Source organism: Cinclus cinclus, chromosome Z (genome assembly GCF_963662255.1).
Source record: "Cinclus cinclus chromosome Z, bCinCin1.1, whole genome shotgun sequence".
NCBI classification, from domain to species: domain Eukaryota; kingdom Metazoa; phylum Chordata; class Aves; order Passeriformes; family Cinclidae; genus Cinclus; species Cinclus cinclus.
The window spans coordinates 40,412,667-40,428,368 of record NC_085084.1 but is presented as its reverse complement, the minus strand read 5'-3'; the positions used below and the strand labels follow the sequence as shown (position 1 = coordinate 40,428,368).

At 38.5% G+C, this 15,702-nt stretch overlaps 1 protein-coding gene across 5 annotated transcripts in view; it reads right to left on the bottom strand.

Moving 5' to 3' along the window:
- Positions 1-1,287: 1,287 nt before the first annotated feature.
- Positions 1,288-15,702, bottom strand: part of HOOK3 (hook microtubule tethering protein 3) — an 83,242-nt gene continuing 68,827 nt past the window's right edge. For 3 of the 5 annotated variants that reach the window (XM_062513628.1, XM_062513630.1, XM_062513629.1), the window contains 5 exons: positions 15,213-15,313; positions 14,062-14,166; positions 13,888-13,959; positions 12,278-12,414; positions 1,288-4,172 (listed from right to left, as the gene is read on the bottom strand). In XM_062513628.1, coding sequence (XP_062369612.1) covers positions 4,157-4,172; positions 12,278-12,414; positions 13,888-13,959; positions 14,062-14,166; positions 15,213-15,313 — 431 coding nt within the window. In that variant the 3' untranslated portion in view covers positions 1,288-4,156. Of the gene's footprint in view, positions 4,173-9,210; positions 12,415-13,887; positions 13,960-14,061; positions 14,167-15,212; positions 15,314-15,702 lie in introns of those variants that run through there. The other 2 variants (XM_062513632.1, XM_062513631.1) reach the window with 2 other exon arrangements.

Below are 15,702 nucleotides of genomic sequence, written 5' to 3'. Positions count from 1 at the left end.
GTGCACAGTATATAGGTGCTCAAAAGGAGTAGAAAAGGGCAACTGTAGGGGGGAACTGTGCAGCTTCTGGAGTGTGCCTCCACCACACTTTTTAACCCAGCACTGGCTGTCACCTCCTGCAACATCTAATGCAACACAAACCTGTGGGACAGTGGTAAAAGCAGGGCCCTGCAGCCGTGGAGTGTGGAGGAGAGATCTTCACCAGAAGAGAACTTGCAGAGCTGCATCCTCCCTGCTGGGCCAGCACCTTTGGAGGGGCAGTGTGGAGCAGAGAGCCAGGGGCACAATTCCCCCATTAGGTTGTGGAGCTAAGTCATGGCCTTGAAAGAGTTGTCAGGGAGCAGAGCAGAGAATGGGCTGCAAAGGTTAGAACGAGGGATACCAGTGTGGGTCTCAGCACAGTGCAGAGGACTGCAAAAGGAAAAAGATGAATAGCAAAAGTTAGGAGAGGTTAAGAGTGAGGGAAACAATAGGACAAGGAATGATGATCAGAGGCAGAAAACGCTAGTTGTGCCAAAGATGAAGAGGAGTGACAGGTGGACTGAGGAGGGCAGAGGACCACAGTGATTCTCAAGAAGCTGGAAGTGAGGTTCTGGCAGCTTTCCTGCTTCCACTGTCCACTGCCTGTGGTGGAAGGTGTACCAAGAAGAAGATGGCCACCACCTCCGGGGCTCTCCTGCCCTTCCCGGACAGCAAACACTTCACCCCAGCCTGCCCTCTGCCTCACAACCTCTCCAGTCACTATCAGGCTGGCAGCGCTGCCACCAGGGCACCCTGCCCTTTCTGATCCTATCCCTTTTACAGAGCAGCCCTGAAAGGCTGTGCCAGGGCCCTTGCACATCATTCTTAACCCCAGCACCCAAGCAACACTCATGGGCTCAGTATCTCTGGCGGGCTGTTGCCTTCTCTTTCACAAAGATCAGCATTTGCCCATTCTGAGACTGACCGATGCCAGAGCTGATCATCAGTGCACGATGCAAGGACAGTTGTTTCTGTCCACATTAGCAGTGTCTGTTTTCCCCATCTTTGGTGACATCTGTTGTGAAGCTTCCATTGGCAAAGGAAAATGTTCTTATTTTGGTCATTTAGGTTTGACCATTGGAGAAGCAAACCACAGCATGCACTTCAGGCAGCTGGATGGGATGTGTCCCAGCAGAAGTGAGGATGTTGTGCTTTTTGACACACACTGGTGCTGCCCACCTGCTACTCACCCTCCTCTGCAGAGCCCCAGGAAATGCAGTTCACAACCAAGTACCAAATAAAGGACAGACAAGCATTTTTGTTTTATATAAGCGTTTATTTACAACTCGTTTAACAACTGTACACTCTTCTATCACCTTGGAAGCATTAGTGGATTTGACTGGGAAAAAATATTAAAATTTTTGATTCCAATTATCATTAATGAGGTTTTTTTTGTCTATATACAGGTATGTATATTAATATTGCTACCATAACAATCTGGTAGTTACACAATTTGTAGATGAACTGAAATGGGAAATTAATGTTTTGACACTCTAAGAATTCATTCTTTTACAGAAAATATATCACTGGCAACTTCACAAACAGTTATTACTTTGATAATTGATCAACATTTAATTCAGGACTGTCAAACAAGCTGCTATTAAGAAGGTAAGAGAGTTTTCTATGCAGCACAAATGAAGTTAGTATATCACAGACATGCTGGAGATCAGCTCTGAGTTGAGAGCTCACGACCACTTCATGACAGAGATGCCAGGCTAATCCAATTAAAGTAGCCAGTTCTTTGACTGGCACCACCTGGCATCTCTCTGTTGCATTAGTAAACTCAAACAACTTTTGTCAAGCTAAACACACTTACATACAAATGTCATCAAGGCTCAAGAACAACTGATACTTAGTCTCTAATCTGCACAGACTACTTGGAGAAATGAGGTACTGCTCGGCATCACTTTGGGACACCTGTGGAGGCAGGTGCACAAAAAAAGCAATCCCCTCCTGCCTGGCACAGTGCCCTGATTTCAGGGATCCTGCACCCAGCCTGGCTTGGGGCAGGGTGTGGTTCCCACCGAAGCAGCACTAGCAAATGAAAAACATACCATGCCTTTAACACCCAACTAAAAGAAGTTTTACTAGTAACGCTTGCCCTGACACATAACAAGGAATCGGTGGCTAGGACCTAGAAAGACACAAATCCTTCAGCTCTCTGCTGGACTCAGTCTGATGAAATGCTGCTGCCTCTGCTGCACGAGTACTTGACTCATAACCACCAAACTCCAGATCTGGCTGCAGGTCACGTCAGACTTCACTGTCCCTGGCCCTTGTGGACCAAGAAAGACATATATCCCCATCTGAAGCCTTTACGGACAGCTGTCAGCCAGAGCGAGCACCTGGTAGCCTCAGTACCTGATACAGTATCCAGAAGGGAAAACACCACAGTTCTCACTGGGATCCTAGTTTTATCCTTCACTCTGCTGCCTGGCCTGCTTGGAGCCCATTCCTACTGCTCACCCTGTTGCCAGGCAGCACAGGCCACCCCTTTCTGGTGGGGCACACATCTGTCCTTTCTCCATGTCATTCTGCACAAGGCCACGGACACTGTGGGATCGGGATCCCTGAGGACTGGACACAAGCGGGCGTCTCTGCACTCGCGGTGTGGCTCTGTCAGAGCCCACCCGACGGGACAGGGACAAGGCAGGCACTGTGTGTGTGACCAGAAGAGACGGCAGAGACAAGTGGACACAACGCCTCTCCAGCGTGGGGGTGCCCCCATGGCAAACAGGGCTGGAGGCTGTTCTACCGCCCAAATAAGCAAAACTCTTCCTGGAGCAGAGCTCATATCAGTATTTCTGCATGGATTAAGATCCAGGTGAGCAAGAAGGGGTTTCTCTATAACTGGATTTAAATCAAACCGATTAAGGTACTCAGCATTCAGACTTTTCAGTTTTTCCAGCAAATCCTATGGCTTGAAAGCCCCTTTCCCTGTTTGTTACGTACTAACTCTTATACAATATAAACCCCTTAACTTACAGCACTACAGCACTCTCTCGTCTTCTGAATCTTGCCAGTACTGGATGTCCAATACAAAACAAAGACACAGTAGTACAAATGTGCAGATATTTAAGAATATTAAATAAGCAGCTTTTTAAATTAATATAGGCAGTACAAAGCATTTTGAGTTACACTGTCTACATATGGCAAATCTTATAGCTAAACTTCAAAATACAAAGAAACAGCCAAGCTAGTGCAATTGGAAATTAAATAGCTAAGACTGTGACAGGAGAAAGAAAAAAAGAAAGGAAAAAAATAGTACAGGTGAAACATAAATGATCCAAATTAAAAACTGGCAAGGACAGTCTGCATAATACTGAAAGTGTAGATGACTTTCATATTTATCTCCATTCATGGTCTTTCCTCAGATTGTTTTAACAATTGTATACAGATTGGAAAAAAAGTTTCTGAAAGAAACCAACAACACAGTTCAAACGCAGAGAGAAAAATACAACAGCCACAAACTACTGTGTATATACATATTAAGGAAACAGGCAGTGCCTGTGAACAAAATACCACCCGGTAGTTTGCCTGGCTCGGAGATTATCAGATGAAACTTGCTTGGTTTTCTAAGGAAGATGGGATCGCCAAGCAGCAATTCATTAGTCATTTCTCCTGGTAAAACACCTCCTTCGCTTTACTTTATTTGTTTAAAGATTCAAAGTGGATCCTTTAAGGGTGCAAGTGCTTTGAAATTTTAACAAAATTTCCAACCAAAAGGCCTTTTTTGGGTACTCATTAAGACTGGATTTTTATAGTTCGGTATCTGAAAATGTTGCAGGAAGTCTGTGTGTTAATACTGTTAATCAGAATTAAATATGGACAGGTGGAAGTAAGATGGAGAGCTGACAGTGCTCTGTCAGTTTGCAGAACGCCTCCTGTTGAGTTGTGAATACAGGATTTCCTCTCTTCTAGCCTCATAGGAGACTTTTTGTGAAGAGAAAGAGTAAGTGGAAGTGGGAAATGGGAAAGCCACTCCCCAGGATGGTAAGCTTCTCTGCAAGTAGATCCCCCTTTGAAATCAGATGGCCATGAGTCTTAAGTGTAGAACGGTTAAGTTTTGGTTATGCAGTCTGGACAGAAAAGCAAGTCATGCACTGAACAGTCCCTGTTATAATAATGCTGCAGGTCATGCAACCACATCACTGCAAATAAAAGAATAAAGAAGAAAGTTAAAAAGCAGATAACATATTACTGTTGAAAAAAAAAAAACAACAACAAAACAAAACAGAGAACAGAACAGGTTTTTTTAAAAGCAGTTTAGTAAGGCCACCTCTACTTAAGAGTTGTGCAAATTCATGGGGAAAATACCTTTGCCAAGCCACTGTTTAAATTAACAGGAAGGTTACAGGCCAATAATTGGAAAAAGCAACAAAATAGCCTTGGTCAATATCTAAATTCAGCTGTAATTAAATTTTACACACTTCTGAGTAAAATTCTTCAGGGCGCCATTCTTAACTAATAAAGCTATGGCACATAAGTTTACACAGCAATGAGCAAGTCTCAGGCATTCCTGCTGTCTGTGAGTACAACTGTTACAGCAAGATAAAGTGAAATGTGCCCACCCAATTCTGCATGTGTTTACGTGCTAAAAGACAATCAGAGTCACTATGACTGTCTTGAGCTCTGAGCACCACTGAAGGCATTTAAATTTCATCAGAGCTCATCCTGTTGTTCACGAGGCTCAGCAGCACTGCCCCACTGCACTGGCAAGTTCTATCCCTTGCAGGCAAATACAGGTTTGAATTCCCAGAAAATGATACATGTTCTTGTTAAAGTAAGCCAAGTCAGAGCCACTGAGCAATCAAGAGAGCACTCCACAATGCTGCAGAAGGAAATCTAAGTTTGGAAGAGAATCAGAGAGGTTGGCACAGTTCTCCGTCCTCACTGATGCACCCTTTTTCTGGGCCAGTGTAACTGGAATGGAATGCTTTACTGACACAGCTACAGTGCTTCAATTTTCCCCAGGTAATAGATATGTCCCTACACTGCACTGGCATAACACTAAATGGGCATTTTTGTTTTCATATTGCAAAGAGTAAATTGGCTTCACCAGACTGAAATTAGAGCCTGTTTCCCCACTTCCTTCTCCCTTGTATTGCACTGGTCAAAAATGATTCTAAGAATGCTTCTTGTGATGGGACAATCCAGGTTAAAGAGATAAAAAAGACAATTTATGCTGCAGGTCCTGTAGCTTGTGTATCCCTCTTTTTTTCCTTCTCATTTATCCACCCAGAATACTAACCATAACTGAAAAACGAATAGAAACACAGAGACACATATCAAATAGAATAAAAGATTTAACACATCCAACACATTCAAAGACCTTGAGGGTGTGTATTTTGAGGAATCGTGTTTTAAGCTTGCTTGGCACTGCTTGGTGCATAAAGTTACACAGCTCATGATTAATATGAAGATCACCGTAGTTATTCTATAAAAAATAAAAAGTTCAAGCTACATAAGCATGTTCCTATTCTATTGTGTATAATGAATATAATCTACTCCTTTAGTCTAACCTGGTTATTATTTAGCTCAAAGTTACTATTTAGTACAACTTCAAGTGGATGTTGCACATACACAGAAGCAACACTTCAGGCTTCTCTTTGAGTCAATAGTACTTTTGAGAGGTCTTATAAACTCAGGACACTGTATTATCTTTCAGTGATGTAAAAATTCATCTGTCAGTGCCCTTTCCTGACTAGAAATTCTTACCATGTTCTAAAAACAGTTGTCTGTCAAATTCTCTATTTTAAAGCCACCTGTTGAGGCAGCAACACAGAAAAACAGAGATGCAAGATGTGAGGGTAAATTCACTGTGCATAACCTGTCACTGCATCTGCAGCATCTTTAGGAGACAGTTTATGCACAGACAATGTGTCTAGAGAGAAGTGACAAAGAGAACACAAAGCAGGTTGTAAATTTTTTAAATTGTGGCTTTATAATGTAATGCTTATAATTATTCCAAGACTTTATTGATAATGCTAAATAAAAGCTTTAAAATCTCTCTCAAAAACACTGATGCCTCCAGGAAATAAGTTTGCTCTCCAGCTTACTAACCTTCTGTGGCTGTGAACAATAACCTCTGCTTTACAATATTTTAAATTATATAACTGATGTTATATTCAAATCCAAATCAAAAATCTGATTGTCTCATTACAACTATTTTATAATTCCATAAATATTACACCACTGGGGATCTTCTCTTAAAATTCCCTCCACTTTTATGATCAGGCTAACAATATCTAACAGTAACCACCGGACTTTATGTTAGCTCTTTTCTCTTCAAGTTAGGTATAATCATTAGGGATTCAATTTTCATTTCCATAATAAACTACTCTATACCTGTGCAAATACTTGCTTTTGCCGTGTTTCAGATTCATGCCATGCTACAGTAGTTAGCAGCTCTTCAAAGTGCTGAAATATGTCTGCCTTTTTAACAATTAAAACAACCATGTTCCTCCTTCTGAAATCATCTCAACTGATCATGAAGGACCTCTCTAATGCAAAGCAATGAATAAAGTCAGCACCAGAAAGGAAAGGCTGCTCAACAGACCTGTATTTCCCTCTACTAACAGTATTTTTATTGCTGTATGGATCAGTCTCTGAGACCTACAGCAGCAAGATAGCCACAAAAAATTTTTATCTGACAATCTGTTTTCCATCTGGCAATGACACAAAATGCAAAGGGGACTGAAAGACATGCAATTTTCCAAACAACTTCACATGCACAGCAAACAGCAGCAGAGCAAACTCCTGATTTACCACCAGAGCCAACTAATGCAGATATATACTTCAGGACAGTCCTGTACTACCTTGGCAAGGCCCAAAGGTGAAGGCAGAATGTGGACCACAGTGAAGCTGACAGCAGTACCATCCCCCACCAGATGAGGACTTCAATTACAGCAGTCAGCAAAAGTTCCTACTCATTCACTGACTACAAACTGACACCAGGACAGTTTGTCTGGGAAGCTGTCTTGGCTACTCTTTCAGGTGCTGCTTCAATGCCCAGGGGATGGTATGATTTGTCAAGTTTCCTAGAGCTCCCCTATCAACATTAATTCATTGCCTAACTCAATGAGCGGATGCATTTTAAAAATTAACTTTATGTCCCAATATCTTTATGAATACACAAAAATAAGATCAATGAAAAAACAGAGGATGAAGCTAGCTAAGCCTTCAGCATCTCCAAATGGTACAATGGAGATGGCAGCAGAGTCAAAATTTACAGGGTTTCACTCTACCAGATGCAAGAAGTCTGAGGTGGCAGTGGCTGATAATTACAGCTTTTGCCTTATACACAGTTAAAATCTCTAATAGTTACTAAATTAAAAATAAAATTTAACTAAAGAGATAAAAACCTAGCTCAATAAGCTCAAGTTCTTCATCGGTTTTTAAATGAAAACCAAAATGCAAAATGGTGAAATAATGCTCTTCTGATGTTTATAGTGACTAGTTACTTGCATCTGCCTCTCCATTTTCAAACCAAAGAAATCACACCTTATTTTTAGTTATAGCCTGCAAGATCACTGACAAACTTCTGCTACTTTTCTGGACCTCCACAGGGAAGAAAGACCACAGGAGTAAGGCAATCCAACCAGCCATGCCAGGATATGCTCTTGATTCCTTATGAGTGACAAACTGTAGGCATGGCTAGGATCCCACCTAGAATATGACAATTGCGCCAAAAAACCTTATCACTTGGAAATATATCCTGATAAATCTTTTTAGCTATTTATTTATGCAATGCCAAGTGAAGAAAATGCCTGCTTAATTTGGTTAGGAGATACTGAAGCTTATCCATACAACCTCACTGCAAAACACAGAATCCACATTCCACCTAAAACACATGTGCAAAAACCCATTAGAAGTCAGCATTGCATAGCTGACTCAGTGCAAAAATACATCCCTCATCAATCCTTGCAAAAAGTCAGTATGTTGGACAAGAATAAAAAAAATCTCTATATAATAAGTAACATTGAAATACTGTTTTACTTCATAAGGAAAAGGAAAGTTAGCCACATTCAGGATAGTCTTCCTCCAAATCACTAACAAGAAAAAAAATCAAGTGGTGACATTAAAATATCTTACAACTACCAAATCTACAGAAAATGTCAACACATCAGGTCAATTAAACCCACGCAAAATCATTCAAGAAGCTGTTAAGTGTTCAGTCTTATATACTACAGAAGTCAGGAAAGCAAAAGCTACTCGCACATATCGAAATACCAAGGACTTTAAAACTGCCAAAAAGCTTTTAAATTTTCTTGACAGCTTACACATACCACTTACTATTTGAGATCATAATAAAGCAGTAATAGGAATATTCAGTGTTAATTCTTTCATATACATATAAAAATGCCAGTGCTCCTTACAGAACAGAGAGCCACAAAAAACTCGCAGAAGCATTACTGCTAACACAAGTGACACTTGAACAGGCCAAGACCGCCATTTGATTATTTCCAAACAGAATGAAAGGCATCTTGTAGCCATTATATGTTTATATAATTCTGCAATACACAAAGTTGTATATTCCAGACATGTATTTACCTTTGCACTGTGGATGGAATACACAATTTAAATTAGATTACTTCAGTTTTCACAGCACTTAGAAAATACATGTTATGATCCAAGTGGTTATGTGTAGCTATCAAGAAAACAGGGAACTTGAATTTCTCTTTTCTGTAACATCTGATCAGATATATTAAAAACTCAACTCTCCACAGAAGTATATGAACTGGACTGCACACCTGAACACATTCTTTTAGGTCAGAAACTAAGCTTCAGCTCTAAAAAAGGAAAATATTTATCCATTTATCTGTTATCTTTTATTTGGATTAATTAAAATCTGTCAGAAAGATTATTCTGGGCAGATCCTCAACACAGTGCCTAGAAAAGTACTCTTATGAACTCCTCAGCTGTTTTATCTCTGACCTGGAGAACCTCTTCTCTTTAAGCTCAGTTGTAGGGGTTTTCTTCCATAGTGAATCATGACAGGATATAGCACTGAGTTAGTAATTAGAACTACAATTTTGATGTAAATAGTCTTTATTGCCTCAGGGGGAAAAAGTATTCCTAAAAACTTCTCAGAACTCTCTAATATACTGAGAGAATTCTGTTCCATAGGTTGGGGCTTTTGCTTATATTCTTTTATTACTCAAGGTAATACAATCTAGAACATGCACTGGTAGCACCCCCTATATATATTTATTCCCTGGAGTCAGTCTGAGCTCCTTCTTTTTCTTAATACATACTGCTTACAAAGATACATAACAAGCAAGCAAAATAATGAAACTGAACCCTTTGAATAAAGAAGCTGCTCTTGTGAAAGAGAAGGTTTAATGATGTTACCACTTGCATTCATCCACACACAAAGATTAAGACTGGATGTATGCAGCAAATTAAAGAAGTGAAGCACTGAAAAATAAAGAATTGAACTCCTCTTAATTACTAATAGAAGACATAACCAATGACTTACTAGAACCAGACAGCAATCGAGTATATTTCCGTAAGAGTGCAGTACATTTTTAGGTTTTCATATTCAACATGAATTCTACACCAGAATTCTGCAAGTTTGTAAATTCTCAAAGACAAAATGATTGTTCACTTGCCTAACAATTACTATGAGCAACAGTAAAGCTCAGATTCAATATGAGTTTTGTATTTCTCTTCAATGCTATATGATAGTATCTATTTTTGAAGAGAACTACAGAAAATACTTCAGTGTCTTATCTTCAAGGGAAAAGGAAAGACAGAGAAGAAGAGAAAGAGAAGAGAAAAGAAGAGAAAAGAAGAAAAGCCAACAACCACCAAGAAGCAAAAGAAGCTATGAGAGACTAGAAAGTAAAAGACAAGGCTTCTAACCAGGATTTGTTCATCTCCTAACTCTCAGGGGCATTAGCCTGTCATCAAAACTTTGGAGGCAAAACAGTAAAACAAATACTAACGAAATAAAAGCAATTATTTTTATTCTACTGTGCTGATTGAGTTCAAGTTCTTTTAGACCTACACCTAATTAACAGCAATTAAGTAATTAAAGTACCAGACAAAATTAAGAGATAAAACTTCCCATTAAGGTTACATCCCTTTCTTTCACAAACAGCCCGTGACAATTTGGTAACAGAAAAAGTTAGCCAGATTAAAACTAAAATAAAAATGTAGTTTTAGGTATTCTTAGGTTCTTGCTCTGGGTGATATAAAATGCTGTAACCTCAAACAGGAACATCTAATTCCCTCAGAGAAGCAGTCTTGCTCCTGTTCACATATAGTATGTGGTAAAGAGTTCTTCAAGTTATTAAAATCGATTGCACACAAGATCAGAAGAAGATATCCCACACAAACTGTAATGGTCTAAATAATTATAGATAGCATTTTGTATACAGAGAATTTTGTATCTCAATAAGAAACAGCAGATTTGAGCATATCATCTCACTGAGCTACAGAAATAATCCAAAACTTTCTTTGCATTGTTAACTTTCTGCACTAAAGAAACTTGCAATGTCTCATCTAATTCTTGTAAGCACATTCCATACCAGTCATAACTGCTTAAGTACAGAAAATCGTTAGAAAACCATTTTTTCCCAAATGTGAGGAATAAAAGACAAAACTGTATGTAGAATTCAGCACCTGTTTTCTGGGGGGGGAGGGGGCGTAACTGGACCTGAAAATATTTTTCAGACATGTACTGAATGCTTTTCTCAGCCCAGATGAAAACAGATGATGCACTTGAGCATAAAACAACAGTACCTAAAAATGCCATTCACCTGTTTATTACCCTTTAATCTGGGTGTGCTTGTTTTAAATATTAACTGCTCATTCTACCTAAGTTTTGAATTAAAACAGACATTCAGGAGATTGATAAAGGCTAGTATCTTTTCTCTAAAGGGATTTATGAATAAATAAATGTCTCCACTTGGAAGGGCATTAAAATCAGATGAAAGAATAAATTTATAAACCAACTGCACATGCATTAGAGTCCAAATAGTCTCTAAACAAAAACCTAAATTTAAAACCAGTCTCCAAATTTAAAAGTGAATCACAACAAGATGTATGAATATGAAACTTCCTGCCAACACTCAGGTTCTCTGTTCTCCATCAATTTTTTGACAAAAATGATCAGGAATGCATAGAACTGATGAGGGAAAAAAACACAACTTTGCAGGAACAGAACCTAAATAGGAGAAGCCTCCATCCACTGATCAACATGAAGGTGTTACAATAATTAATCAGCTATACACTAAAAAGGCAGTACAACAAATCACAGCCAGTTTCCAACAAAGTCAGCAATAAACTCACCTGAAGGCACTGGTACCATTAGTAAGGCAACTGATACAATTATACCCTGAATCAATATATTAAAAGCAAGTATTTTAGTGGGGGATGACAACTGGAATACATTAACAATAGTAACTGGGGCCTTGATTAATTACGTATTGTTCATCCATAATCATAAAATTTTAAAACAAATGTCCTTTCTAAATGGATGACAGAGTAGCAGATTAGCACATGCTAATTCTCCACCTGTGTATTTAAGCATACACTTGACAAAGAAGAGTGGAATAAACCATTTGAAAATATTCATCTCTACCAGCAAAAGAGGTAACACAGTTGATAAAGAAATACCTGGAAAAAGATCATACTGTTTCCCCAAATGCCAAGAATAAGAGTAAACTTTGCACTTAGGAGATTAAAAAATAACCCCAAATCTTTCTTTTTTGCATTGGTGAGTTTTTTAGTATGAAATATATTTCACAATAATATTACAATCCAACTTTGCACTTCTGTAATGAGATTTCAGCATTTTTCTGAAGCAACAGGATAGGAGATGAAATAAAAAGCTAACTCCCTTTGAACAAAAACAGTCTTATAAAGCATAACAACCCTTACAGGCACAGAAGTAACAACTGTGGTATGAAATGAAATCTACATTGTCATATGGTGCACATGAGGCTTTCTGTAAGAGACCAGGCTTCATATAAATAAGACTGTTAATACACAGCACTCCTCTAGATGTTTCCAAAAATTTGGCACATTCAGAAAATGCAGAGAGGGATGAACTCAAAAAAATAAGAGCAAAGGGCATTACAGAGCAATGAGAAAGCATAATAAAACCCTTTCCTGAACTGTTAAATAATAGCAGTAACAAGGGAGAAAGAGAAAGGATGCTGGTTTATTTTCCTTGAATGTTGTCACTTGCAATAGGAGTGGCCTGGGTCACAGGGCAGTTTTCTTTCTAAGGGCAAGGCTTCTCTACCTTGCTGTTGCTGGCTGGACATGACCAGGGTAAGATCTCCTTGTGCTCGTGGCTTGCCTTTGTCTAGCCAGGAAGGACTGTCCTGAGCCTGTACTAGCCAGTCTGTCTTCTGCTGCTTTTTTATGCAGAGTCATCCCCTATGGACAAAGAGAAGTTCTCAGTGAATACCAATACAAAACACCTAATAACTTCATTCATTTACATTTTGTTCATTATTTCTGTCTTCACACTGTCTAAACTATTTTGAATTCCATACACAAAGCATCATATTTTCAAAGACAAAGGTAAGGTATTCTTCCTAATACTTTGTGTGGAACTCCTCCCCTTCCCTGCAGTCATTCGCTCGGTTTAGAGTAATCACCTAAAAACTCAATACATGCTTCTCATGGTAATTGGACAATTATTTTCAAAAGGGCTCCCCTCAATTCCTGGCTCCTTTCAGCATACTGACCTAGAAGAGCACTTTTCTTCTGAAAAAAGCTGAGGTACTGTCATCCTCTGTGCAAACACCAGCTAATATGTCAGAAGCACATCTTGGGAGACAGTACGCTCTCATCAGGCAAAAATGCAATAAGGAAATTAAGGAAGCTGTGGCAAGTTGTGCAGTTGTGTATAAAATTAGAGGCTAATTAAAGAATGATACAAACAAAGCTATCAGTGACCATCTTCATGTTCATGATACGTCACTGAACTGTGGGTCTTACCTCAGGCTTGTCTTCTACTTGTTAGTGGGACTAATGTCATAAAATTGGCCAAGGAACCCAGGTCACTTGAAAATACCTTCAACATGTAAACAGTTCAAACAGTCTGCTCGAGTTTAGACTTGCTATTCATGAACACAAGAAGGATGCAGAACAGCAAGAAGAAAACTCTTCCAAAGGAATACAGAGAGGAGGAATTTGAATTCTATGGTGGAGCAGAATTAAACACTAAAGTTACAGATGTCAAGAGCAGATGTCAAGTTACAGAAGAAAAGCAGTTTCAATGTAACCAGTCTGCCTAAGGGAATTCTTGAAAACATCTGATGTGGGTGACAACTTCCCTGGCATATAGGCCAAGCAAAAGCTGCGTGGTTGCACAGACCCTATCTTCTATCCAAACTTATTCTTTGAAAAATTTAAGTGAGGGTCTTGCCAAAGCCCTCACTCTTTCTATGGGGCTAAATTTGCACCCAACTTAAAGGGATCATTTCTCAGAGCACTTCAACTGAATTGCAAGTAAGATGAAGAGCTTTGATTGTGCCCCTTCATTAGAAACAACTGGAAGAGTGGAGAGTGGTGAATCAAAGTAAATTTGAGCACTGTAATTCTGTAAGTGAAAGGCTGGGATTACAAAATAGTGATATGAGCCACTTCCGATTTTACAACTTTAAAATTACAAACGCCTTTTTTTATTTTCCACAAGGTTATTACAGGAACACATGCTTACCTAGAGATAACTTAAGATTACTAAAAAGTATTTGCTTCTGTGTTTGTGTGCTGGAAAATGCTTTTCAAACAAAAATACTGTAAATTAAGAACCCTGTTACAACCATGCCAGAAACAAACAGTATTAATAGCTTCTTTCCTTTTTTTTTTTCTTTTGAATTAAAAGGTTTGTGAGATTCTTACCATGTTGTACCAGGCACTAACAATAAATTTCTCCTCCATTTCTCTTTGACTTTTTGTTTTCTCATATTCTTTCTATAAAAGAAAAAAATCCATATATTTAAAGCCAAAGTATTAAAGTATTAGTCTCCAACTAAAAAACAATGAGTTTTTACCACAAAACAAAAGGATTACTACCTCCAGGGAATGAAACATTCTGTCCCGCTCCTGCAACTGATTTTTCAGTGCCTGAATCTCAGGAGCAGCACCCTGGTTCTGTTTAGGATCTAATGTGCGGATGACCTGTAAGACAAAACCAGTTTGTTTTGTATTAAATCCTGTAAAAACAATCTTGTTAAGGAATTAAAACATTTGAAGTCAGGTTAAGAAATAAATAACTTAAAAGTATGTCTACCTCTCTCATCAACCATGACAGAGCATCTGAACAGGGCCCTTTTTACAGGACTGGGATAAAAAACTACTGACAAGAAAATGTGATACCTAAAAGGTTCAGTATCCCAGATTCACATTTGTAGCTCCTAACCCAGCCTATATTACTTTGGGGCCATGGTGACACAACTTCTATAAGGTTTCTCTCTTTACAGTTATGATTTTCCTGCCTGTCAATTTCTCCTGCTTGAGGAAGTACTACTTCTATCCTTCTGGATATTTGCCATGATTCACCTACCTGGAGTATCAAATGCTGTAACTTTTAGGTAGTTCTGTTAAGCCAAGCAGCACTCCCTGGCATATGCATAATTGTTATGCTACTAAGAAAATGAAAGGACACCTAGTACACTTGCATGTGTCATCCAAGAGTGCTAGCAAAGAGAGCTAAACCAAGAAGAAATCCAGCAAAACACCTGAATTATTAAGCCTTTAATAGAAAATGGTTTGAAACTCTTTAACAACCTCTGGCTATACAGAAATAGACTTCTCATCTTTTATCTTTCTGCCTATTTCAGAGCTATGTCCAGACGCTGAAATAAAACAATATCCCCAGTATTTAAGTATTAGTCACCTTCTTGACAGATGCATGTATTGAGCAATAAAAGCAAAAGAGAATGCTGAACATCATCAGAGAAATCTAACAATTATTGAAGGTGATCCAGTAAAAAAGATAACTTTACTGCAAAAAAAGCACCAATAAGTCTCAAAAATGGGATAATCTTCTGCAGAATTAATCCATATTAAATACTGAAATAATAAGATGATAATCAATGGAGCTTCCTTCCCTTTAACTTAGGAGTGTGTATACAGAGACCTCCTTCATTTATACTCCCACAGAGTGGACATGTAATACAGTCTCTGTCAGACAGGAATAATTAACGTGGAACACATCTACTTACACTTTTGGCCTTTTCCAAATACTTTTTGTATCGTTCTTCCATTTGCTTCATTTCCTCCTCCTTTTTCCGTAGAGCTTCTTGTAATTCCTCAATTTTAAGTGCTTTATGTCAGAAGATATACACATTGGAAAATAACATCATTATGTATGCATATTTTCATGTTTTACAACAGAAAATTAAGACACAGCTAAAATATATTTCAGTGAAAAAAAGCTGACATAAGAAACCTGATGTGGTAGATATCACAGATTTAATTACTGTACAGCTCAGAACAACATTAAAAATATATACTCCTATAAAATCTCATGAAATTGATTATTTGGGACATGATTTTGCTTTTTAAAATTATGACAAAGACAAATGGAATCATAAAGCAATCATTTCACTGAACACATTTAGAAAATGGGTTTACTAGTGACTTGCAGCTACTACAATATCTTGGCATATAATACAGGCAAATATGATTTTTCCTATTTTATGTAAGAGGAAT